The sequence below is a fragment of the Lonchura striata genome, chromosome 2, assembly GCF_046129695.1.
Source record: "Lonchura striata isolate bLonStr1 chromosome 2, bLonStr1.mat, whole genome shotgun sequence".
Taxonomy (NCBI): Eukaryota; Metazoa; Chordata; class Aves; order Passeriformes; family Estrildidae; genus Lonchura; species Lonchura striata.
The window spans coordinates 108,352,818-108,380,533 of record NC_134604.1 but is presented as its reverse complement, the minus strand read 5'-3'; the positions used below and the strand labels follow the sequence as shown (position 1 = coordinate 108,380,533).

The 27,716-nt window shown below is 34.8% G+C and overlaps 1 protein-coding gene across 1 annotated transcript in view; it reads left to right on the top strand.

Annotated features, from left to right (window-relative positions):
- Nucleotides 1-27,716, top strand: part of CFAP47 (cilia and flagella associated protein 47) — a 268,440-nt gene that overhangs the window by 19,466 nt on the left and 221,258 nt on the right. The window contains exons 17-26 of the mRNA XM_077781662.1: nt 807-929; nt 2,281-2,412; nt 3,632-3,709; nt 4,255-4,399; nt 5,928-6,022; nt 13,617-13,764; nt 18,046-18,143; nt 19,248-19,407; nt 24,131-24,323; nt 25,663-25,872. Of these exons, the coding sequence (XP_077637788.1) occupies nt 807-929; nt 2,281-2,412; nt 3,632-3,709; nt 4,255-4,399; nt 5,928-6,022; nt 13,617-13,764; nt 18,046-18,143; nt 19,248-19,407; nt 24,131-24,323; nt 25,663-25,872 (1,382 nt within the window). The remainder of the gene's footprint in view (nt 1-806; nt 930-2,280; nt 2,413-3,631; nt 3,710-4,254; nt 4,400-5,927; nt 6,023-13,616; nt 13,765-18,045; nt 18,144-19,247; nt 19,408-24,130; nt 24,324-25,662; nt 25,873-27,716) is intronic.

Here is a 27,716-nt window from a genome sequence, read left to right as displayed (position 1 = left end):
TTAGTTATTTGTTGTCTTTTTAGTATATAACGTTTAGTTATTTGTTGTCTTACGTTGCATACCAGGGAGTATGAAGAAGAGAGTTTTTCTTTTATTTTTTTAACTATATTCTACTGGCTGCATGTTCTAGAATTTTACTGTGAGCCAAGAAAACTTTTCCCTTTCTTTTTTTTTTTTTTTTTTGTTTCCCAGTAGCTATGTTTCTTTTCTTCCTCTTCTTTTGAAGTCTTGGAAGTTTGCCATGTGTAAACCAGGATGTGTGTAAATTAGAATATTTGCATTTCTACTACTATTAATATTTCTGAAATATCTTGTCCTGATCACACATTTGGAGTAAATGGAGTTTGTGATGTTAAATTAAATTTAATCACAATATTTTTGTTGGTCTTGAAATTAATCTGGTAATATCTGTAGGATTGAGTCTGTTCAATTTGAAACTAGATAAGTTCAGTTAATTGAGTAAATATTTTCTCACACTTAAGCTGTTTTTCTATTTGAATACTTCCAATTTATATATTTGCACAACTCTATTAGCTCATAATGTGATAAAAAATTAGGCTGAATTATTTATTATTGTAATTTTTATTATTTATAATATTATATTAATTATAATAAAATTAATTTATTAATATATAATATAATTTATATATATTTTATACTACAGTAATAGAATATATTTAGTAATTATACATTATTTATAATATTAATTAATTATTTATTATTAATAATTATTATTATTAATTAATTATTATTTAGGAATATGTTATATGGTTTGATTGGCTTATCTGTCTCTTTTTCTTTAATAGCTTGGTACTACTAGAGTTCAGTTTGTGGCTGAAAGTGTATCCTTTGCTCACAGTCCAATTGGTTTCACTACTTGTAAGACAGCCACTATTCTAAACACAGGATGCAACCATGCATACTTCAAAGTAAGAGAAAAGTATTTCTAACACACTTAATTCCTTGGGTTGGGGAGCAGAAAGGAGTTAATTTTGCCAGATCATTTTGTGGTTTTGTGTTTTCAGTTATTAAATTAGAACCTATTAAGGTTTTTGTGATGTTTTCTGGAGAAACAAAATAGATGTAAATAGGAATTCTGTCCCTCTGTCAAATTTGCACTGATGGGTAGATGGGACAGAAGTGAAGTGGTGATGGCTTAAATGATTCTGGCAGCTTCCTGAGAACCAGGGGTGAGGGCAGAACCCCATGCTGGGGTACCCTATGGAAAAGCATTTATTGGATGTTTTCCTGCATTGAGAGACAGCAAACTGGCTGGTGATCATGCCCTTGCTGCCCAGGCAGTGCATACAGGGACCCAGAGCAGTCACAGCACAGGGGGTGACTGCTGAACCTACAACCAGGGACAAGATGGGCTCTGCAATGAGTTGAGGAGGGGATGAGATGGATGCCAGAGTGGGTAAAGACATAATACACAAATTAATGGGAAACCTAACCTCATTAGTTTTGCTTATCACAGGATGATTGCTGTATTTAGTGAAGGAAGATAATTTTCAGATAAAACCCTCAGTTTTTATTACTGCATTATTACAGTACTGAGAAACATGATTAATTTATTTTGATTTGTACCAGATTTCTCTTTTATCAACTGAGAATTGAATAACATGTAGTACCATAGTGTTGGAGGCTGGGCCTGAAAGAATAAAATCAGCATAGCCAGTAACAAAAACATACCCAGCCTTTTTAGCCTCCAGAATTACCCTTAAGCCAAGACATATCTGTTGGTCTTGGTCACTATCACTTGTGTAGCTATCTTTAAAAAACTATATTTTAGGAGTGCATCAGACGAGAACAGAGATTCCTTTTTGTCTTTGCTAACCATGGGTAAACGGAGTATTTACTTCTAATATTATTATTGAGCTATACAAGCTGGGGTTCTGTGTCCCATCTTACTGTGAATGTCAAAAAAGGAGTGAAAAATTTATTTGTCACTGAAAAAATGTTTTGTAGATTGTTTTGAAGACTTGCAAGGTAGCAAGTGTTAATTTTAATAATTTAGTGAAAACAACCCAAAACTCAGAACTCCATGTATCCAATTGGTGGCAAGAATTATTTCATAGTAGAAACTGAGTTATGTTTAGAAATCTATTACTTTATTTTATTTACTTGCAGTTTTCCCCAAACTTCTACATTCAAGTTAGCATTATATGCTATGAATGTTTTCCTTGTAAGAATATAAAACTTTATGATAGATACATTGGTATAAATAAAACAACAACAAACAAATGAATGTAAACACCTTTTTGTGTCTTGTTTGTGTAGGTTCTTGACTCCAACCTACTGCCTGGATTGAAAATCTCACCCACTGAAGGAGTGATACCGGCAGGAGGCCTTGCTAATTTCACAATCTCTTTCACTCCAAAGGCACACATGAGTTTTCACAAAAAATTTGAGGTAGTTCAAAATGGGAAGAACTTTGGCTTAAGTATTATCCTGTGTGTTTATGTGTGTACATTCATGCATCTTTTGGATTTTATTTCCAGTGTCCTAATGCTTTTTAAGAACAAGCTTTTATTGCAGATCATTACTGCTGTAGCCTATTCTGTGTTTTTTTGGTTTTTTTTTTTTTTTTTTTTTGTCTCAGTCCTGCTCAGAAGTATCAAAGCAGCCTCTCAGTCTGAGCTGATTCATATTACACCACTGACAAACTGTTGGATATAATGGGTGATTGTTCTTTATAAGAGAATGTAGACATACCTGCAGTTTCTGTAATATATAGAGAGGCATCTAATGTTTTTAATTTCTTGACTTCTTTTTGTGGTTTTTCTCAGAGATTTCTCTACTAGTAGATGTATTTTGATAGTAGGTGTCCAATAAACATGTAACATATTTTGTTTTCTGCATGCCTGCTTCCTGAGATAAGTGAGATTAGGAAAGAAAGATGTTATCAAGGGCCTGAATTTTGCTATCATTTCTGACTCAGCCTGATTTCACCATCTTCTGGGGCTGCATAATTATACTTGTTAAATCTAGTATTAATTTATTTTTTCCATTTTTACAACAGATTTAATATTCCCCAGAACAATAGTGTCTACCTTGTACCAGCACCTCTGTCAAACAATGTGTGTTGTGATACACATTCCAATCCTCACAGCTGCTGAAAACAGATTTTTCATGTTGAAAAAAAAATACTCATTTTAGTAACACTACTTCCTGTCACATTATGTTTGTCTGCAGAATTGGGGAAGACTGGTCACTGGTCTTTCTTACAGCTTTGGGTTGTGTTTTTTTGTTTGTTTGTTTGTTTTTTTTTCCCAGGATTTTAAATTAAAAACTGTTTCTATCTAGCTATATCTGTCCCAGATGTGGTATGCCACAAAGGCATGATTTGAAGCCACATATCATATATATGTTATATATATATGTTCTAGAAAATGAAGGCGTTTACTTTATCTCTTCGTATTTCTGCAGCAAAAATGCATTGTGTTATAAGGGGAGAGTTATTTTCTTATTTCTAGTGCAGTTTACACTGAATCTCTCCGCTCTGATCTGTGGGATAGGGTTGGGTTGGATTTTTCATGTTAAACTTTTTTTCTTGTAGTTATGGCAGATTGGGTGAGATATTTATGTTAAATGATGTTTTTCACAGTCCCAGTGTTGTCCCTTCACTTAGGTAGTAGTGAGGAATGCAGCAGGACTCACACTTAAGATCAATGGATTTTCAGAGATCCCTGAAATAGGCATTGATGTGGTAAGTGTGAAGAAATTATATCAATTGGTAAGATTGGTTAAATATTTTGCTTTACCTAGATGTCAAAGTAGCTCCTCTCTACTTCATATTTTTCATTTGTTTCTAAACTAACATCCCAAGAAATTGATGAAGGAGATGAACTGAGGAAGAAATACTATAACCCAAATGTACATATAACAGTTACATTAAATGAGAGCTGACAGTTTTAGTTTTTGAACTTGGCAATCTGGAATAAGTCTGTTAAGAGTATTTCTTAAGGTGGTTACAGCAAAAAATGCAATAAAGAGAAAAGTAAGTCACTCTGTTTCCTGAATGACTGAAACTTTTCTGATGGTGTAACTGGACTTGATATCAAATTCTAAACTCTTCTATTTCATGTCCTGGAAAGATTTTAAAGATAAGGTTTATGTGAGACTATGGATTAACCAACACTATTATTGTGTTATAAATTGTCAATCTTGCACAATTATATTTTCTCACATTATGTTCAATTATAAACTTGACTTCACAGTGCTTTGACCCATTTTTCTTCTTTAAACTTACAGGGAAGATTTGAATATAAAGGTGTTCATTTAGGCGCTACAAAATCAATTCCATTTTTGCTGCAGAACAAAGGACAGTCTTGTACCAGAGTGCAGTTTGATTTTAAAAATCATAAGGATTTTAAATTGGATGCTGAAAAAAAGTCAGGTATTTGCTTTTGATATAGCAGAATTTTCATTAAATAAAGAATGAATAATGCTGAGAGAAAATCTGTCAGACCACTTCTGGTAGCCAAAGTTTCTGATATAAGAAAATCTAAAGCATTTATTTTAAAACTGTTGCTGAATATAAATTAAGAGGAGACATTTTGGTTTGCCTATAAGATGACACTTGACAAGAAAAAAAAATTTGCAAAATGTCAGATTGCATGTAGATTTTTTCCCCCAATATTTCCTTCCCAAAGTTGGTAAGTTACTAAAAAATTTGAATACCCTCTCACCAGTTAAAATAAAATATTGAAAAACTCAAACAAAGCCAAAACTTTCCTATTCATGGAATCATAAACACTTTTTGACAATATTAACTCTTTGATTATTTCATCACCAGTATAAAGGTTTTTTCTTTTTCCCAAAGGGACAGGGTGTCTGCAGGTTAATGACAGGGCTTCTCCTCTGCAGGAATGCTGAGCTCAGGAGGTTATTGGGGCAGCAGTAGAATTGAATTCTTTTTTACTTGGTAGAACTAGTGCAGATTCTTATCCTGCACATTGTTGCCCATGGCTTTCCTACTTCACTCATGGCATCTCCTTGGATGCTTCCACCATCATGATTAACAAGAGAATTTTGCAGGGTTAAGAGCCCTTATAAGCACAGTTGCAAACTCAGGAAATTAAGACCCTTTCTTTTGCAAGACAGTATGAAATTTAGTTGTATCTTTGTGTTGAATGATGCAAAAAAATGATCTTCCAAAATTAGAGAAGTTTTCTTACCATGTGGTGCACTTAAAAGGCAAGGGAAGGTGAGGACTCCTAGTCAGTCTTAACTTCTCAAAGAGCTGTAAAGCTCTTTACCACAGGCAAGCAGCCAGCAGAGGATCAGACTCATTGCACATGATCTCTGCATCAGAGTTTGTCTTTGAAACCACTCATGTGATATCCAGTCAGATTCAGTACTCATAATGTGAATACTGGATGAATTCTTGTGTTTCATGATGGATACTGATCTTGGAGAAATATTATCTTTGCTGGAAACCTGTGCTTCTGCCATTGCCTTACAATTGAACACGGAGGTCTGAAAAATGAAGCAAGCCTTATTGGAAATAGAGATTATGCTTAAAAGTAATTAGAAAAAGAACCATAAACCAGTTTCAGCCAACTATTTTTATCCCTGTGGTACTAATTTGTTATGTAATTAACTGTTTTAGCATAACACTTTTATTCAAAGGTAAAGGACAATATTGTTTTTTTTGTTTTTTTGGTTTTTTTTTTTGTCTGAAATATTGTCTTCTCCCAAATAAATAACTCCCATGAAAATTGCTGGTGATTAATACTGCTCAGAATTACCTTCAGGATCCTTATGAGGGATACTATATTCAATTGTAACCTTCGTGAGAAATGCTTACCATGCAAATATGTAGATACTTGATACTGGAAATCACTTTGAAATACTGCAGCTATTATAAAGTTGACATTTCATGCAGAAACATTTGTAATTTGATTCTGAATTTTGTTTGGCAGTGATTGACCATTCTCCTTCAGAGCCTTATCTCTATTCAGTTTACTTAGAGGAAGGGGCATCTTTGGAATGCTTCTTGACCTTTAATCCAAAAGAGGTAGGTTTATGGAACAGTGGTGATTAAGTTAATTAAAATCATGCTCTGTGATATTTCTGTGGTGGGAGAATAGAAACTTTTGATGCACATTTTAGTCTGTGCAATAGTTTTATAATTAGTAATGCAATTCTTAAGAAAACAAATTCTTAAATAATCTTTTTATAACTTTATGTGTTTGCATACACAAAGAAAACAAACTTTCTCAGTGGATTAAAAATGATGTAAACTCATACTGAAATATCATACCACACATTCATGAAACCATTCAACAAATCAGCAGCCACCTTCTTTTTGCTGCTGTTCTTGCCTGAATTCCCAGATGACTAAGAAACTGCAAATGTACATGAGTTTTATGTGTCATAAAGATTGGAAAAGTTGCTGTCTGGTTGAGCTATTTGAGTGGAAAAAAACTGAAGATATGAGACTTTAAGCTGCTTTTACATCTGAAAATTAGCATTTTATTGGCAGTGACTGTCAATAGAGAGTACTCAAGTGAATTTTAAATCCAACCCCATAGAAAAATGCTTTGGAAATTAAAGTTTTGGGGTTTCTACATATTTGGAGAACAATGAACTGCAAAAACTAAGAGTATGATATCATAAACCAGCTCCAGAACAAGCAGCTGGGGATCACTTCTACAGCACATAAATCCATTCCATTATCTGCACTTTTACCTTAAAAAGGAATAACAGATACTATGCATCTTGAAAGGGTCAGGAATATTTTTTTCCACCACCACCCACCTCCCACTCCTGCCTTCCCAGCAGCATAAAATGGAATTCCTTTGCTCAAAACATCATTCAAATAATGTTTGTATATTACAGGCTGTGTCTGATAACATTGTGATTTTCTTCTGTGTACATATGGAAGCTATTGGATTGTGTTTATAGCCCATACATTACCCTGAAATAATTTTTCCTGACAGAATATGAGTCAATAGATTTATAAAAAATTCCTTTTGTAATATGGCAGGCCTTGAATTAAGGGAAAATGAATAGTTGTCATATGTTTTTAAGTTTCAGGAAAGTATGTAGTTGTTTGCAAAATGGTACCCACAGAATATTGTGAGTGACCTCTAATCAAACTGGAGAAGCTCAGCAAAGGAAAATGCTGGCATTTTCCTATAAGTAAGAAGGGTCAGTAATGGGAATACAGGAGTGGATAATGCTCTTGGAATAATCTGTGTGTATGGCATTGCAGACCACAAGCTGAACAATAATTAAGAGCAGATACTTACCATACCAATAGGATAATATTAATAAAGCAAGTAAAATAGTTATTCTAATCAGGGCTGATAACACTTCAGCTGCACACTTTTCCCATGTGGGATGCCATGTTTAAAGAAAGAAGTGGGACAATTCCACTTGGAAAGAAAGTCCAGAAGAAAGCAATGGAAAACAGAAGAACTCTATTTCCCATTGTGACATTTGAACTCTATTACTATTTCCTTTCATTGTCAAGTTGCAGGATGGGATAAAAGTAGAAATGTTGCTACCGACACTGCTATAAATTGAAGCGACTAACAAAATTACTATTTCTGAAGAATGCTGAAATAATAGCTTGCTCTCTATGTTTAAGTTAGTTTGCTGAACATGATGCTCAGGATTGCTGTTCATTATTGATGAGCAATGTCCAGCTGTCATTTGGTACTGGTTTACATTGGTTAAGTGAAGATAAGCTTATGCCAATTGGAATTCTGCTTTAATTGTGATATAAATTTGGAAAAGCTATTTTTATATATTTGACAGGATCAGTTTTCTGACTGTTTTTGCAAAAAAAAAAAAAAAAACAAAAACCACCCAAACAATCCCTAAAAAGCAGAACAAACAAAAAATGGCTGTAGAATATTGCACCTTATTGAGTACAGATTTTATTTTTTTCAAACTCTAAGTGTTTTTCAAGTCTTAAGAATAATTTTTGGCAAACAGAAATAACTTCCTTCAGAAGTAAGGAAATAAAAACTTCAAAAAGGAAATTTTCTTGGGGCCCCTCCTAGCCAACTAATGTGTTGCTTTCATTCCATGTTTTTACTTCAGTTTCCCTTCTCCTTGTGTGCTCAGAGTCCTTCTGTCTGTCTTTGCCCTTGGTGCTGGGTGCAGCCAGTGCTGCCCTTTTACTTCCAGTGTGTTCCTGCCTGGCAGGAGCAGCTCACTGCTGGGCCAGACGTGCCCAAGGACCCTGACAGCTTCCAGCCCACTGGTACAGGTGAGCATCTCTGAGCTGCTGCAGCCCTGTCACCGCTGGTCCCTGAGCACTGACTGATGTTAAATGAAGTTACCCAGGCAGGCATGACTACAGGCAGCATCTGGAAGTATACGTATCCCCCAGGATGCTGTAGCTTTTCTTTCATTTAACTTCTGCAATGTACAAATTAAAAAAAGTTCTGTTAAAAAAGTGGTTGAGGTACCAGCATCTCTTACTGCAATCAGGAACTCACAGTATTACTGATTCTTAAAACATTTTCCTTTGGATCTGAGCTCTTTATTATTCTACCTCATCTATAGTCCCCATTTTATCACCAGATTTCTTTCTTGATTTTCCAGTTTTGAAAAAAAACCCCAAATCTCTAATCTCTGTATGTTGAGCTTCCCCTATTCAGGTTTCACAGTTGCAAATGCTGTTTCCTGCCTCTATGCACTTCCACAGCTGTTTCTGAACCCATCTTTGTTTTTTTTGATAACTGCTCTTTCCCAGCTTACCTTCCAGCTGCTACAATACTACAAACCTTCTGTATCCCATGAGGTCACATTCCTTTCTGTCTGCCTTCTGGTTTTACTAGAACTTCCTGCTGTTGTAGTCATTACTGACAACACTACTGTATAAACCAACAAACCCCCACTATGCTGATGTTTTCTTTAACAAAGTGAATACTAGGCCTAAGGAAAAGTAAAAATAATTCAGGAGCACTGCTAAAAAACATAAAAAAACCCCATGAAATTATTTTAATGTACTTAAAAATTTTATTAAAGCTACCTTAATTATTAATGTAAGGGTGCAAGTAATTTAGTCTTGAATGCAATCTTGAATTCTGCAAAAAACCCCTTCAGATCAACTAATGTAGTACATATATAGCAACTTTTAAGGGCTGTTGCAATTCTCACTAAAATATACTATGTATTAATACGTGGGGCATCAAAAGATGCTCTTAGAGATAGGTGTCTTGGCATGCTTAAAAAACAGACCTTAAAAAATGTTGAGGCAGTTCCTTCAGTATCCTGAGTGAGAAAATCGAGTCCATGCATTATAGATAAGGCTGAGATGTTGCTCAGACACAGTGTGGCTGTGCCTTGTTGTTATTCCAGTGCCTTTGAAGGTGTTAGAGGTGACAGGGCTCTGCATCTCACTGCAGAGAGTTTAACCTCAGTATTTGGTGGCTCTGGAAGTCAGAGCTGTCAATGAAAGTGGTATTGATCTCATCTATATCTTTATAACCTATATCTGTATCTATATCTATCTGTCTGTGTTTCTCTAGGCAGGATGATCCCCTGCTCACAGAGGTCCTGTAGGGTCTGCTGGGGAAAGCATGCAAAGCAAAGTGCAGGAGTGCAGTGATTCAAAATGAGTTTTTTTTTGTAAACCTGTTGGAAAATAATAAATTTCAGCATCTTGGAAAAAGGACAAAATGCACAGCTGGGTAATAATGAAGCCTTCGAGTCCTTTGATTGAGATAAATAGAACAAGTCACACCTGTCAGAGCTTATTGCTTAAGCTTGTGGTAGGGAGGTGGCAGGTGTTTTGATGGGGTTTTTATCTTTTTAAATGACTTTTTTTTCCCCTTTTTTTAAAATGAAAGAACAGATTTGTTGTGTAAGAAGTGAATTCTATGGAAAATCTGCAGCTGTGGAATTACAGGGTATTGTTGCATCATCTCTAACCATATACAAAGGAAAGATTTAATTTTATTGCAGTGCTTTGAATGATGGCTTTGAACAGCAGTTACATTATTCATTGTGGAAGCTGCTTTTCTGTGATATAAGACAGGGGGAATTAAAGATTTCAGTATATCTTAAGGAAAAGCTCGTTTAAATTTATGGGAAGGCTGTGAGTGTATATTGGATTCAGTTGCAAGACATAAACACTTGGCTTTGCAGTTAGGTTTAAATTTGAATCAAACTGATTTTTTCTAATGTACAATGCATTTTGTCTTTTTGTATCCCTGTAGAATTTGTATATTATAAATAAATAAATAAATAAAGGTATAAATAAAGAAAATTTAAGGTCAGCCTTTTCACAAATGCTTCAAGATACTTGAACAGTCTGCATGGTATTATATGATAAATACAAGAGTATTATTACCTTTTACAGATGTTTTGATGTAATTCTAAGTAATAAATTAGATTATTGATTTACATGCCATTCCCTGGGAAGTTTTACTGTGAAAGAAAACACTGTAATTTTAGAGATGTCACATATGATTAGCAGAATTTTTATTCAACCTTGAGAATACATGCTCTAATAGAATAATAATTAGAGAAATAGATTTTATACTTTCTAAGATATACTATTGCCTTGGAATACTTAGTAAAGATAGAGATGAAGTAACTGATTTGAAAGTGTTTTTTGAAAATAACAGTACTTTTTTTTCCTACTCTCAGATTGCCATCTGACAGCTGTGTTTCAGTTTATTTTTGATCCATTAATTTTATGTAAAATACTATTTTACTTGTAATGTTTCATGGGGTGTTTTTTTTCTCTCTTTTGTTTCTTGTCTTATACCAGGTATTTAGGGCCAAGTCAGGAAACCATTCAGCCATGTTTACCCCCCAGTTTTGGGCTCAGAGCTACCAAACTGTTTGTATCAAACCTATTTCATAAATTGAAATGTGTTTTGGTAGCAGATTTCTTAATTTCACAGATTCTTTATGACAAACAGCTTCTATTTGTTTATTAATTCTAGTAAAAAAAAAAAAAAGAAAGTATTTTAAGATACCATCTGAATAAAAGTTTCCAAGAATGTTACTTTTATTTGAAGAGTTAACTTCTGGTGGCAACCTGACCAGCATCCTTTTTCTGGCATCTTTTGGAGGTGTTCCATGTGAACAAGCAACAAAAAGCTCCTTTTTAAAGCTTCTTTTGAAGTATTTTGATTCTAAGACTGTGACTTTGTAGATGATTCCTCCTTTCCAAACAACATGCATAATCACTGTACATCAGGACAGGAAAAATGTTTCCTACAATGTTATAGCAAGCAGGAGTTTTGTCAAAGAACTCTAGGCTGCTTCCTTCCTGCCCTTCCCATGTTCTCTAGTGTGTGAAGTTAAATGCAGCTTCAGGAAAATATCTCAATAGACAAGTAACTATAAAATAGTCATAAGTTATCTAAAAAGCAAGGATAAGTCCAGTAATAGTCTAAGGGTTTATTTTTTATTAAGTGTTGTAATTACTCTTTAAAGTATGTAATCTTACAAAAGAGGGAATTTTCTACTATGGAGTTTGAAAAATGAAAAATTAATCATAAAGAGTTTTAAAAATATTTATAGAAAGAAACATAACATTTCTACTTGCAAAGTAAAGTCCTAATAACTGAAATGAATTTTTAATTTTGTTTCAGCAATATGTGTATCTATTATAATCTGATTTCTGCTTAGAATTTTTAAAGGATTTTTCATTTGTAATGTAGTTAAATAATGTGCAGTTATTGTATGAATGAAATAAAAGATCTATGATTTGTTCTCAATTATATAAATACATTTCTATGAGTTATGTTGGCCTTGAATTTATACCATTGTACTTCATAGCAAAAGTAGGTTTTCAGTGAACATCGTGATCTTCATGTAGTGAATTGAGTCTTTCACATATTTGCTTATGTTTGCCAATTCTTAGAAAATAACTCCTTTGTTGTATAGTAAGAAAAAAAAAATTTCCTGCTGGTTGGGATGCAAAACAGGTTTTGATTTACTGCTTTGGGAGAGGGAAAAAGGGTTCAATTTTTTGCTGTCTGGCCTAAACATACCAGCATTGATGAGTAACAATTGCAGTGCAAGACTGCACTTTGCACAGCCAGTGCTGTCATAAAATCTATAATACACTAAACATTTTAATCTCACCAAACTTAAACAAAATTAGTTTTGTTACAAGAATGTATTTTGAAGATGTAACTTGATGAAGTGTTTTATGTGGGTGACTTGAGGTACTAAAAATAGAGGAGTATATAATTCAAAGCAGATTTTTATTCAATTTTTTTTGACATATCTTGAGCTTCAGTTACTAAAAAATATTAAATTTCAATTTTGAAAAGCTAGTTATATATTATAAAATTAATAATTATTAGATTTGAAGTATCAATATAACACAAGGGATTGTGCTAATCTTGCTGCAAAAGCTTGCCCTCATTCCATGCTTTCCTTGTGAGCTGAGCACAAAAAGACAAAGCATTCCACAAGGCTCAGCACACAGCTCACTCTCCAGAAGTGTGTAATTGTGTGCCACAGACCCTGCTGGAGCTCCACACACTCCCAGTGCTGTGTCCTTGCTTCCCAGTAAGTGTTACAGATGGATTTGTGCCTCATGCCCTGGCTTAGGGCACTTTTGGTTTTCTCTTCTGTCATTTATATATTCTGCTTGTTACCACAGATGTGAAAGTGAAGAATGATGCACTATTTTCTGCAGGTTTTGAAAGCTTTTAAACGATTCATAACATCTTTATATTGCTGGTTTTACTGCTTTTTCTAAGCAGCATGAAGGTTTTTATAGGTTTAATTCCTTTCTACAATTTCAGTGGCCTTCAAGGTGAAAACAGGATTTGAAGGACTCTTAACACTGGTTTTAGTGCAGAAGTTTTGGAGTTTTTTTTCCATTACCTTTATTAAGGTTATCCTTACATTTTGTTTGGAGAATACACTACCTTAGTGTGTTGGTCCTTGGAAAGACAGAGCAAGAGTCAAGAAATATCTCTTTGAAAGTGCTTTTTGAAATAAATTTGGCCTTTCTGATGCACAGTCTGTTAAAAAAGAAGATTCTGTACAAAACACACCATTTCTTAAGTTCGAAAGCCCACTTGGGAATGTGATAGCACAGATAAAATGAGGATCAAAATAACTGGAATTTAGGCTCCTAGAATTCAGTGGCATTTCATGACAAAGGTTTTAAGATGTACTTTTTTCCCCAAGGTTTCTCAGTTTTAGCTCATGTTTCACCTTTGGTCTCAGAACCCATTTTGTGTATGCTGAGTGTACTGTATGGTTGACCTTTGCTCTTCAGCCTTTGAGAAAGGTTTCCATAGCTAATGTTGCTTTGTTTTCTCTCCTCTTTGCTCACATGAGCTTCTGCATTTGGGCCATAGCTCCAATTGTTTTTCACTCCTGAGGGTGGCAGGAGTGGAACATGACATTGTGATTTACCAGAAACCTTGTCTGTAGCTCTGCTGATAACCCTGATACTTTTGGTTATATAGCTTTTCCTTAATGGGCGAAAATACCTGGCCACTGTTTACTTAGAGAGCTAATTCTGAGTTCCAATAAATGAACATCCTGTTACTATCATGAGCAGGTCCAAAATTGCAATAATTCTTCCAAAACAACAAAACACTCAGATGGTTCAGGAGGTACCTACGATTTTTTTGGGAAAATGACCACAATATTTTCTTTCCTTTTAGGTGGGTGTATGTGACTTCATTCTCCCAATTGCTGTTCTTCGGGCCAGTTCCCCAGCTGCAGTTCTTGTGCCTCTGAAGCATGGTGCCTCCCCGCCTCTGCCACCCCCGGAGATCCCAGCTCTGCCCAGCTGTCAAGTCAGAGCTACTGGTGGGTGAACCAGCCTTTTAAACACCTGCTGGATACATATATTTCAAGTGATAATTTTTGCTTTGCAGAGAATGGCTACTTAATTTGAATCTGTATGATTTGTACATGTCATGGTTTGACACTGGCACAATGCCAGTGCCCCCATAAAATGTGATCCCTCCCTTGAATGCCGTGAAGTGGAATCTAGAATAGAGCAAAGCAGGCCCAAGCTTAATAACAGGAAAAAAACTTTATTAAACTACTACTACAAAAGAAAAGAGAAAACTAAAGAAGGGAAAAAAAACCACCACACAAAGATCAAATGAAAACCTTGCAAAACATTCCTCCCCCCACCACCCAACTCCAACAAACCACAGTGAGACACAATCTGGACCCCAATCAGGTTTCCACCCTCCAAACAACCGATACTCAGTCCATCGAGGGAACAGTCTCTCCTGTGCCACAGACCCCCCAAGAAACACAGCTCCACATCCTGTGTTTCCATGTCACACATGGCACCGCCTGGAGAAAAAGTTTGCCATGGTGACCCTTCTCCTTTCCATGCACAGTGCTCTCACCACTAAATGCATGGATGGACAGACTGCCTTTAGGATTTTTCCTTTCAAGGATGCCCTGCCATGAGGGGAGAAAACAACAGTTCAGTTTTTCATTGTTTGGGAGCACAGTCCCCCCCATTTTCCACCTGGGGCCGAGGGCTCAAGAACAGAGATGATCTTCTCTTCTCTTTCCTTTCCAGGGCAAGGGGGTGCCACCACAAACCCCCTAACCTTTCTCTGTTCACTCCAATTTTGTCTTTTTCCTAGCTGAAGCAGGTCTCTTGACTCACTGGCATCCTCCCAAAACACAGTCCCTCTTGAAGGAGAAGATTGGTTCAGGTTGTGGCTAACATGGAAAAGTCCAGCCAAAAGCCACTCCTTGTCCCCCTCCCATCCAGAATTCCTCCTTCCAACATCCCAGGGTCCAAGGTGTCCCTCTTCCTCTCTTTCAAACCGAGGAGGGGAAAGGAAAATTCACAAAGCCTTCATTTCTCAAGGAAGGGTTAAAAGTCCAAACTCCCAGGATGGCTCGATGCCCAGACATCCAGCAACTCCCACACAGCTGGGCACCTTGCAGCAGCTCCCCCCGCTCCTCCTTCCTTGCGGCTTTCTCTCTCCCTCTCAGGAGAGACACTCTGGGGGGGGAAATGGAGACATCCCAGATTTCTTCCATCCTTCCATCTGCAGGGGCCAGCTCGGTTCCAGTCTTTCCACCACCCTTGGGGCCTACTTTTCAGGCCATGGGGGCTTCCCCTCCCCCACCCAGCTCGTGGCTGGGCAGGGGAAGGTTTGCACTGCACACTGACCGGAACCAAAGAGAGTGAGTTCCCCTGGGAATTCTGCTTGCAACCCCTCTGTGTTCTCAGAGGCGTGTTCACCTTCAATTGGTCAATATCTAAATTGACCTCTTCCTTCCAGAAAAAATTCTCTTCCTGTGTCAAACCACGACAGTACATTTCTTGGAAACTTGCTAAATTTTCAAGTTTTGATTCGTGTTTTGAAATACGCTTGAAGCTGAGCTTTCTGTACCTAATCATGATGTGGAGAAAATATTTTTTGTATTTGTCTTATATAAAAAATAGTTTACCAAAACTCTTTTTTGTGTCTATCCATTTATTAGTATTTCTAGATTATATAATGTAATTCTCAGTAATTACAGCAGTTCCTCTGAAAAGTGTAGAATAGTAGAATGTCAGTCATACTCTTTTGTAGCATTCTTCTGTTGAAACTAGGATCTCTAGCTGTATTTAAAACTCCTTTAGAACGCCTCTGAATGGCTCTCATGCCTTCTGGCTTGTCAGAGGTTGTTAGTAGCCAAAGTTACAGGCAGGCCATTTACCTGCAGCAAAGAAATTGATATCTTATATATAATTCTTGTCTGCTTTTCTTAGAAATAAATTACGGTTTTCTTTAGTGTCCTGTCTTATTCTTACTGTCATATAGATCTATAAATTGTGCATATTTGAATACAATGGCTTTCCTAATCTGAGTTTTTAATTTATAGCCACTTTTTATTTGAGCTGGGAGTGAAGTACAGTGTCTTCCTAGAATGATGTTTGTGTAATGTTTAAACCTCTTGGGAGCACTTAAGAAGGCTTGGCCCATTAAATATGTAAAGTGGGGTAAAAGCATCTCCAATTTATTAGGATTTGTCTATATTTGATTTTTTCCCCTTTGTTTTTCTTTTAAGTCTTTCGAGATCTTTTAAAATATCAAAGAAATCTGAGAGACCTTCTTTAGATCTTGCCAGGGAAGTAAATTCATACTAATTTTTTCTAAAATACATGTAATTGGAGAACATATAGAATAAAGGTGAATGTACATATGTATCTGACATTATTAGGAAACACATCACTAAATGAAAATATGAATCCAAGTCACAAAATTATAGTGCAGAAGTGATTTAAGTGATGTGAAGAGAAAAGTTTATCTTTTCCCCTTCTTTGTGAAATAAATGCAATCACTAAATCTCGGGGATAATTGAAAATCTTATCCAAATTTTATCAAAAATTTGTATTTCTGCTATGTAGAATTTCTTCAAACTACATGTATCAGCCAAGTAACGTAATAGAAAAGTGAATATATAATACTTTCAAGTCTAAGAAATAGTTGAAAAAATGAAGTGTGGCTTCTATTAAAATGTGAGTATTGAAATTAAATTCTTACTGAGAATCTTAACGGTCTGGGAGGAGGCAGAGAAATCTAAATAAGTTTCTTGGCAACTCAGTATTTCAGATAATCATATGGGTGTAGGCAAATAGCCAGATTATTTTTACTGTTAAAATAAGAACTTGATAATTTAATTATATTCTGACAAATTTTAAATATCTGTTATTAATTTCAGTTTATCATGTTAAAAACTGAAATTGAGTAAGAAGTATCTTGCAAGTTCTGATTTAACAAATATGCCTAATTCTCACTGCAGGATGCTTTATGGCACATTAGTTTTCTGCTTGTGCATTCTATTTTCCTTGGATAGTTGTTGTGGTTGAGTGGGATTCAGACTGCTGGGACAGTGTGGTTGGCACTTAAATAAATATCTTATATTTGCTGTTTATACTCAGGGTTGTTCACCCCGAGAAAATAATCACTCTGATCTTGGGATAGTCAGCTCTGTCTTTTAACTTCAGTGTAGTCCATATGTTTTCAATCCATCAGGAATCTTATTTTTTGATTTTTTAAACAAAGTTTGTAAACTGTTTCAGCACTTGAGAAGGAAAGCAGGTCTCTTCCTTAAATACTTAACAGGAATTTTCCCTCCTAAAGTATTTATGTGTTTGTGAGAAAGAACTGAAAGAGAAAAATCTCAAACAAACAGGGACAGAAAACTCAACAGAAGACACAAGTCTAATCTAAGCCTTGTACAAAGGAGAAGTTTGTACTATCAAAGTAAAGGCCTCGTGGGAGCTGAAATATATTTTAGTAATCCAGGTCAGAGGTTTTTTGGTTGGGTAGATAATCTCCTTTACCTGACAGTTTAAGTTGTGCTGTGTTCTCCTGGTACAGGCAGTTTGTGAGAGACCTGAGGACTTTGTGAGTGATGTAATTGTGTGTTGGTGGAAGACTTCCAGAAAATTCTGTTCCTACTTTGAAATAATATTACTTTATAGAGTTTATGTGCCTATGATTTAGAGAAATACAGATAGTATTGTTGTTTACATTATGTGATATATGTGATTAGGAAATTCTTTTTAGGGAGAGAAGAGAATTGATCAACACTGAAAATTGAGCAGATGTGCAGATTTTAGTAAAAGGATTCTGTGTGCTTTCTAGGTTCATTTCCAGTGCTGTTTCCAAGAAGTAAGATGAGGCTGTGGAAACACATACCTCTGTTTTTCTAAACTCCCACTTTAAAAATTCATATGTTGTGATGATTTTTTGTTAAAGCTCTATGAAATTAGGAGAGATACTCTTTTATATAGAATACTCCAAGTTTTGTCTCATGGTCACTATCAGAAATGTAAGTGCATTCATCTGCAGAAGGAAGATCATGTGGCTCTTTTGATATTAAGGAGAGGTGCTATAACGCTGGTAGATATAGAATTTAAATAATTTTAATGTGACTAAAGAGTCATAATAAGACCAAGTTAAATTACAATAATCATGTATATAGTAGGGAGCATCAAAAAGGGCAGAAATATTTTCCCTAAATATGTATAGAAACAATGATTTTATGAAGGTACTTTGAGAAAATATTTGTCAAATGATGCTGTATAAACATTTTAAATTGTTTTTTTTTCAATAGTACTTCAACCATTTTTGAAGTTCTCCTCAATGGAATTTAAATTTGAACAACATTCAAGTAACATGCATTCCAGTACCGCTGATAGCATGAATTCTCAGGTAATGACATTGTCCTTGTCATTTTGTTCAACTTTTGATTTCATGTTTGTCTTTTAATCACTATAATTTTTTTCCAAAACTTAAAATTGGGTTTTTACTAACTCTGACAATATGAAAGTATGGGCACTATGAGTAATGGACCATTAATTGTGTAAGAAATAGGTATGAATAGTATAATTCTGAAGATTTTCTGCATCTACCTGTACCAGTAAATGAGACAGTGATGGTGCCAGGATGCAACTGATTTGTGCCATGATGGGCCAAACAGTAAAACTGCTGATCAGTAAAACTGGGATCAGTGCTGTGTATGATACTGACTGTGCCAACTGACACTCTCCTAAAAATTTCCTTGTCATGACTTACAGCTCAATAGAAGAAGAAAGGCACTAAATTTAATATTTGCAACACAGGTAATTTGTCTGAATGCAAAACATGCCATAACATAATTTATTGTTTCCAATTCCTGAGGGCTTTGGTTAGAAATTGGAAAAAAATATTTTTGGCAATGATGGAAGCACTTGAAATGCTTTTTCAAGTGCATTCAAGAAACAATGATAATGCAAAGTCAAGAAAGTCAAGGCATTTTCCTAGCTAGGCATGTTTCAAAAGCTGAGAGACTAACTCCGAGATAAAGGAATTTAATTTTGTTTTCCATTGTCATCTTACTGAATTGAAAGAATGGGTTTTGAAAATCTATTCTAAACTTCTTCCATTTTCAACATCTCCACCTTTAAGTCTAAACCATTTGAGCCATGTGTTTAGTGCTTATTGTGCTTCATTTTTATCAGGAATAAGTCCTTGTTCTGTTTGTCTAAGCACTCCCACTGTGATGCTTTGATATATTTACCTCACTTAAATGAGGTTTTTCCATTCTGGAAAGAAAGTATTCTCTTTGTGAATGTGGTGAATCACTGGAAAGCATCTAGTCTTTGCAGATAGGCATGCTCACCTTTGCACCCTACAGATATAATAACTGAGTTCTTCTTGCTTTCCCTCTGGTGTGTTTGCACCAAGAATGCTTAGGAGAAAGCAATGTGAAAAGTATCACAGTGTTTGCTGCTTTCCCCTCTTTCAACATCACTCCTTTTCTGAAAATATTTACAGAACCTTGTCATGAAGTGTGCCTCAGCAGAGCGTGTAACATGGCAATTGGATTTTGATGAGGCAGACAAAAATATAGAAGATGGTATTTTCAGATTTAGTCTGACGAGTGGGTATCTTTGTGAAGAAGAAGAAGTCAGTATTTCTGTGTCCTTCTGGCCTCGTAAGTAATTTTATGAATTCTTCTATAGATTGGCTGTTTGCGTAGGGATGTTTAAATCAGATTTTATGAAGAATCAATACTTGTACTTATTTTGATCAACTAAAGTTTTTTTTCTTTTGTTCTGGCGGACCAACAAAAAATATGGAATCACTGTTTTTGAAATTGCATTGTTTGAAAAGTCTGCTTTGCACATAGAAAGCATCAAGTTTTTCACACATAAAGCATCAAGGACTGGGATAGGTGTATAATTTTCAATGCTGCTACTTCAGGTGCATTTGGGTTGACTGACTTAGGTAGTAAAACTTTTCAAGGTACTTGGAATGCTTTTAAACTTTACTCTAAATAGCTGTAATTTAGATAAGAATAGAATTTTCCTGCTTCAGTAAGATATAAAATCACTTATCTGTGGTATTTCTTGGACTACACTGATCAGAGAACAAGTCCCTAAGAAAAAATATGTAAAATAGATTTCTAACAAAACTTGAAAGAATAAAGGAAGATGATAATCAACCACATAACTCTAGAAAAGGAATAGAAGAACAGGAAAATGAAGATTCTACTTTTTTCCCAGCCAGGTGTTTAGAGTAGACAGTGATATAGAAGATTCATAGATTATAGGATGTAACATTGTACTTGAGCTGATAAATCCCACCAGCAAATGCAACTGATGCCCATGGAGCCCCATCCTGTTGGCAGTTTCAGGGTAGTACTTTTGGGGCTGCAGCATTGTCAAGGTTAAGAAAAGTTGTTGTGTCAGTTGGATCTGATGCTGAGTCAGCAAGTGACATCCCTGTCCTAAAGAAAGATGTTGCTGTTATTTTTCATCATAGCACTGAAATCTCTAACCTCAATTAAGCACTGGAAACAATTTAATATAAATAAAGAAAAATAGAGATGTAAGACTCTTGCCATGACTCTGTATGATAAATTGAGAAGACTGCATTCAGTATTGTTCTGTAAATCTTGTGAATATGCAATAGCAGTGTTTAATTGCACATGTTATTTGAAGTTGCTTGTTGCAGACTGTGAAGCAGAGAACAGCATAAAAATAAAAGCAGCATAAAAATAAAAATATTTTGAATTACTGGATAAATTGTATGTGTAAATGCAGATGTGTATATATTCATAAATATGACTGATAAATTACTGTAATTTGAAGTTATCTGTATTTTTGCTGTTCCCATATCTTTTGTTTACAGAAAATCATAAATAACTGGAATGATCAATTACCCTTAATTCAATGTTCTAAGTATTTTCCTGTTATTTATATCCTATTTATGCTGTACCTTCAGTGCATATCATTACTCTCTCTTGTAAGAGAGCATTAGATACATCAAAACCCACACAGGAGACCTTGTTAATGAACATGGGGTGCTAATCACTTACATAGGCTTGTGCTGTGAAGTTGTAGTATGTGGGGGGGTGAACAAACTGTAAATTGAACTTTGAGTGTGCATTAAGGTAATTTATTTAAATATGCTGCAGCAGTTATGATAGAGTAAAAAATGCTATAATAAACTGCAATGTTTAATTAAGTGGAAGAGCTTATGTTTGTGGTAAAATCATGCTAACTGGCTCTAAAAATAGAGATTTTTCAAGAATTGAAAACACTAATATGATCCTCTTTGGCTGTTTTATAGTATAATGCATAATAATCTAAATTTTTTTTTTCACTATATCTAATTTTGATATGAGAAAACTTATTTGCAGCAAAGGAAGTTAAAAGGAATTTGTGCTCTTTGAGTTCCCTTACTGGGAGTTCAGAGGTGCTGGAAGATGTAATGATTGTGTAATGGGCACAAATGACAACTTTGATACTTTGATTGTGTCTTTTATTTATTTATTTTTTTTCTGCAACAGCAATAGCTGCGACCTTTAACACATTCTGTGGAGAAACTATTAGTTTACTTCTGAGTTTCTGAGTTTTTCTTTTCTTTTCTTTTCTTCTTTTTCTTTTTTTTTTTTTTTTTAGGATACATGTAAGTTCTAGCTCTCTGTGGCTTTTCTGCTTTGAAGTCTGTATTTAACTAGATGCAAATTGCTCAGTGGTACCTATTAATGTTGAAAGGATATAGATGCAATAACACCTGAATTGTCATAAGGTCCAAGGCAACTAAACTACAAATGTGTTATTGGCAGACAAATGTAGGAACGGCATAACCATAATACAGAAATTTAGGAGGATGAGAAGAGCAGAGGGTGTTTTTCCTTTCTTCTCATAAACTCTGAAAATATATCATAGAGTTAATATTCCTGGAGAAGATAAAATATTTCCCATATAATTTTACAGATTCTGTTAGCCCTTGGCAGATTTTGATTGATAAATTTTTAAGTACCATCAAATACCCTAAGTAAAATGTTCACATCTGCTGGACTAGAAATTAATGGTGGTATAATCAGAATGGTAACAGCAGCCCAGGCTTTGACAGTGGTCATGAAAGGTGTGAGGAGTAGAATAAATTCTTGGCTTCAACTGTCAGTTCAGGACATAATTCTCATTAATTTCTAAGTAATTTATTGAACATGGAATATCCTGAAATCACTGGTCCTAGGCATTCCAAACTAATGAACTAATTTTAATAAATGACAGAATTAATGTTTTTTTTTGTCTTTGTGTCTGTTTAAAATGATCGTGGTATTGCATTGTCCTGGTGTTTCTGACATAAACAATAATTTATTGGTTTACATACTGTGCTGAATTTTGGTGTTAGCAAATGTGTGGATCCACACACAGAATGAGCAGTGAGGCAGGATAGACACTGTCTGCTCTGCTCTTTGGGTGAGCCAGGGATTTTCTGGCATGGAAAGTGTAAATGGAAAGTTTGTATGAGAAAAGCTTAACATTACTATTGTCTAACTTTTAAACTATGGTCAATACAAATATTTAAAAATGTGAGTTAGTGAAAATTGCACATTCTTTGGTACTGATATATGCTCATGTACTTCCTTCGTTGTGTTCCATGCCTATGATATTTGTTGGTTGTGCCCTTTCACTTCACCTTGTCATACTTATGGATGAAAACAGGACACCAGAAGTATGGTGTTGTTACAGCCCAGCTGGATGGGCTGGTACATGGAAGGAACTTGTATAGAACATCCTTTCTTACAAGATTTTATTAAATACTCTGTCTCTTTATCCATCTCCATGACTTTTTTCTGATGCTTTCCTTCATGACAGGACAAAGTGCCAGAGGAAGATGTATTCCTGTTGTATCAAAACCTAGAGATAGAATCATTTTAGCCTTCTCAGCAGTATTGTCTCCTAAAGCTGATTTACATTTAACACAGAATTAGTCAGATGTTGCAAACAGGCCAGCAGATTCTGCTTAGAGCTGGTTTTCAGTTTGCCATTTTCATGTTTGCTGGTTTGAAATGAAAGGATCCACTGGTCATGTTCTGCTGACATAACACTGTCCATAAAGCTCTTCTACTATCACCTCCATTAGGAAATTAACTCTTACAGAAAGGGAAAAAGGCAAAGTGCTTTGAAGACACTAGATTTTCTTATTTTTGTATGTAAACAGTGACAGCTCTTTTTCAGGCTGTGGAAGTAATGATCTGAGATAATCTCAGAAGACCCTGTCGTGAATTTTGTTCTGTGACATGTATGTGTTCATGCAGACACACCAAAAAAAATTTTTATTTGCTATCTTATTTGGTAAGAATGTCTCCATACTGATCTAATTGAGGGAAATCAAAGGAAAAGTTGTTTTTTTTTTCTCAAAGATTCAAAGATTAACTTTTTTGGGTTTTTTTGCAACACATTATTGCAGATTTATTTCTAATTCCAGGAGTTGTTCATTAGCTTGCCCTCAAAATTACTGATTTTGTTAGCCCTTCAGTGAGAATGGCTGAGGATTGGGTAAATGACAGTGCATGGTTTGGAATGTTATTTTCATACTTTAACAGCTGTGGAAGGAAATACTTTGTTCCCTGTATCAGTTTAAAAAAAGGTGTTTTTCCATCCTAGAGAGACCTGCCTTGCAGCTGGAAGCAAGGTGCCTGAGAAGGGGCAGAACACAAAGAAATCTTTATCCCTGCCATTGTCATTCCCAGCTGCACTGTAGAGGGCACCGGGATAAGGATATTTGGTCATCCCTTCCCTTTTTTTGGTGGATGTGGCAATATTAGGGTTGCAGCTGGACTTGATCCTTAAGATTTTCTCCAAGCTAAATGATTCTGTGAAATGGGAGATGCTCTGAGTGGAGGGTGGAACCTCCTGCTGGCTTGTGTGAGGCTGCTTGGCCACTGTAGATTTTGGAACCTTTGAAGTGGTATAATTGCACTCTTAAAAGGCACCAACTTTCCCTTGTCTTGGCAGTCAGATGCTTCCAATAGTTACTCTTTTTATGAAATAAGCATTCACTGTGTCAATTAGTGTAATTCAAAGTATGACTACAATTCTTAAAATTCTGCTCTTGTGTTGATATTATATATAATGGAATATTAATGCAATAAACTCATTTATTGAAGTTATAAAAAATTCTGACAAGTTAAAAAAATTGAATTTCTAGTTTGCTAAAGGCAAGTATTCTGAGCTTTCTTAATAAATACTCTTCTCATACAATATTTGTTATGTTAAACTACATTTTGAAAAGCAAAGCAGTACTAATTTTTTAAAATAAATTAATAACAAAAATTCTAATCTCAAACCTCTTGCTATAACTCTTTTACATTTCTGTATTTATGGTAATACATATATATTTTAAAATCTTTTCACCAGCTTGTCCTGGGACATACACATCTGAAATACCCATGTATCTAAATAATAGTCCATCACGATACATGCTAAAATTGTCTGGCACGCTGAGGTCACCAAAAATAAATTTTCACCCCCCCTTTTTAATGCTGATGCCAGTTCCGCTGGGTGTGGAAACTGAAGCAGTCGTCACCATCATTCCACAGGATTTTATAAGGTAAAAATCTTGACATATATTTATTACAGAAATCCTGAATTGTTGATTCATTCACTTCTGAAAAAGTGAATTAATATTTGTTTGTGAATGTTAGTATTAATTATATGCTCAGTGTAAGAATCTCTATATTTATGAGAAAATGAATCTAATTATTATTGTTGAATGTTCAAAAAGCACATGTTTTTTCCTCAAACACACCTGCTTCATGAAGTGTCTATTTTCTGATATCTTCACTCCATGAACTTATATCAGAAATATAAAATTACTGTGGATAGCAAAAAAATTAAAAGCAGACACTCTACCAGGACTTTTTGCTGTGTTTAGCCATATACTAAGGTTTTAATCTTATTTCTATTTTTCACATTATGATAACATAAAATCTTTCTGTCATTTTATTTTTTCTACTCCACTGGTTTGAGGTTTAGCTAATTGAACAGTTGGTGGGGTTGTAGTTCTTCGTGTGTTTTTTTTCTCCTTCTTTCCATGTGAGGTTTTATTAAAAAGGATAGCAGAAGTGTTTTAATCCTGCTACTTGTTTCAATAAGAAATCTATATAGTTTTTATTTATCTGTGGATCACTCACTTCATCCTGGTACTTGAATTTAAGAGAGATTTTTGTAATCTTCGTATAATGTGGTGTAACTTAGCATTGCAACTATTCAAGTATTTAGATTTAGCTTTTTTGTTTGTAATTAGTAAAGAGCAATACTTGTTTGCTATGCTTGTGTAGGTATCATTTAGATACTAGAATTACAGAAAAATTCCCTTTTGTTGTAAATTAATCAAATTACCTTCAGGTTATTATTGTCTGAGTGTGCTGATTTATCAAGTGGTTTGTCTGTTGTCAGTAGCTCTGTGGTTGGAACTGAAGGGATTCCACATGGGCCTGGAGTGACTGCTGTTCTTATTTCAGAGCTGAAATCAGTAACTACATACTGAAGTATCTTCAGCATCTTCACAAATTTACCCTTAATATTTCTATTTTAATAACTTACTTTAACTTATTTTGCAGTAGTGCAGTTTAATGAACTCTAATGCAAGTTTTAAGTTTCAGAAAACTCTGTATGCCTTTTGTAGCATAGTTAGTAGAAATTTCTTTTGGATGTTCAGATATTGTGAGTCAGCATAAAATGTTCAGATACATACAAAGAAAACAAACTAGCATCTAAATGATGAAAGAATTTTATTTTAAAAATGTTTCATTTGATTTGCACTTGAAAACTAAAGGTGTTATTCTGTATTCAACTATGAAAGAATTTTGTGAATGTGAGAATCTATGAATTAACTTTATTACTGCAATCCTGTGACCACAAACACCTACTATTTCTGTTTAACACAGGCAATCACGAATTAGAGTTAGACTTCCTGAGCTTGAACTTGCAGATGGTACCAAGACTTGCCCTTTTTCTGTGCAGTTCCTAGAGGGACAAAATATTGTTCTTTCATCAGATGGCACAGCTAATGAGCTGACCTGCCGTATCAGCTTCAGCTCATCCAAGCCAATGTCATTTTTAGGGGAAATGCTCCTCATCGATCAAGAAGACAACAGGTAATGTGTGCAATCCAAATTCACTTGGGGGAAGGTTCCAGACTGACCAAGTTGGATATAAGACACAGAACTCACAAGGGTTGGGTAAAGGAACACAAGAATCCTCTGAAGAAAATGCAAGATAGACATTATTTTCTTTTTTGCAATTTAATTAATATTCAGAACTAAAAAATTCAGCTTTGTGTCTAAGGTAAATCTCTAAGGTAAAATTCATCTAAGTGTCCATTTTAAGGTCTTGTTTCAAGCTCTCATTTGTATCTACTGGTAACTCATCTCTTGTTCAGCTCTGCCAGGGGTGGGATGAGAGGGTGAATGCAAGAGGAAGAAAGATGGGCACTGTTGCTATTAAATTAATTCCTGTGTTTAGTATTTTCACTAAAGCAACTATTTTGAGAGATAAATAATTCCACCCTGCAGCCTCGAATAGGCTTTTTCTAAGCATAAAACTAAATTTTATATTATTTTGATGCAAAGGTTATGGATCTTTAAGTTATTGCTGCTCTGGGTTAATAGTTCATATTTTGCTGTATAGATTGTCAGCCAATAATCTATTTGTTATTAATTTTAATTAATTATAGGATATAATAATTGTGTGGGGTGTGTTAAAGTTTAATGTTTAAACTTTAACACATAAATCTGTGTTAAAGTTTGCTGTAATTAGAAGAAAAGGATATTTTAAGCTTATGACCAACCAAGTGTGAAATGTAGCTTCTGAGCAGGCACAATGTTTAGTTTTAATAACTTTTTATGTGATGCACTGGCAGCTTCTCAAACCTTGTTATAGAAAAATAAAAATTCCTCCTGTGTAATAAACTTTTTCTATATTTACCATTAAAAGGAAATAAAGAATATGACACTCAATTTAAAGGCAAACTGAATGTATTTTTTGAAAAAAGATAGCAAATAAAAGTCATCTAAGTAACCTTAACAGCCATTCCTGCTCATGAGGGTGAAAAAATTCATGCTCCAGAATTTAAAGTCATCTCAGAATTGTTGCTAGGTTTTAAAATGTAGAACTAAATTATTTGTTAAAGGACAGAACTCATAACAGCAGTTTGCTAATGTATATGGGATTTTCTGACAGGCTTGTGGGTGGGCTTTAGGAGCAGATGATATAAAACCTGAGCAGAAATAAAAGAATTATGTGTGTGTATCTTTGGTCAGTGTGGGAATATTATTATTTCAGATGAAATTATTTTTATTGTAACCAGAATTAATTATTTTCTTGACTTAGAAAAGTCTGAGTATGCACCCAGTTCTGTAATCCTGACTGTTTCCTTCTTCTAATAAACTCCATGATAATTCCATGATAAATCCAAGTCTGGATAACACTGCTAGTATTATTATTGCTTTGATATTGCACTCTGTAATAATAGGTAGCTGGAATTTCTTGTTCTCTGCATATCTTTCCCTCATTCCAGCCAGCCCCCATGGGAGCCCTGTGCAAAGTGTTCAAGCTTCAAACCTGATTCAACTAATTATCTAACCATTTGAATAATTTGTTTCAAACTGTGTATCTAATGAATTTAAACTGCTTTTTAAATTTGAGTATTTTAGAAAGACAAGATTTCAGGGTCTTCTCTATTTGTAATAATAAAACAATGGAACCTAAAACCTTTTATAACACCTATAAAAGCTAACTGGTCTTGATAAAGTTCCTGGACTGTTTAATAGACCACGAAATCTCACAGTATCAGTTGCTGAAGATGTATTAATTTGTCAGGAGTTCTCTCTTTATATTTCCATTTTCAAAATGATAATATGTACTTTAAAATGATTTGAACTAAACTTTTGAACTTCATCTCCTTTTCTGTGTTCTGGGATATTCTTATTAAAATAAGCAA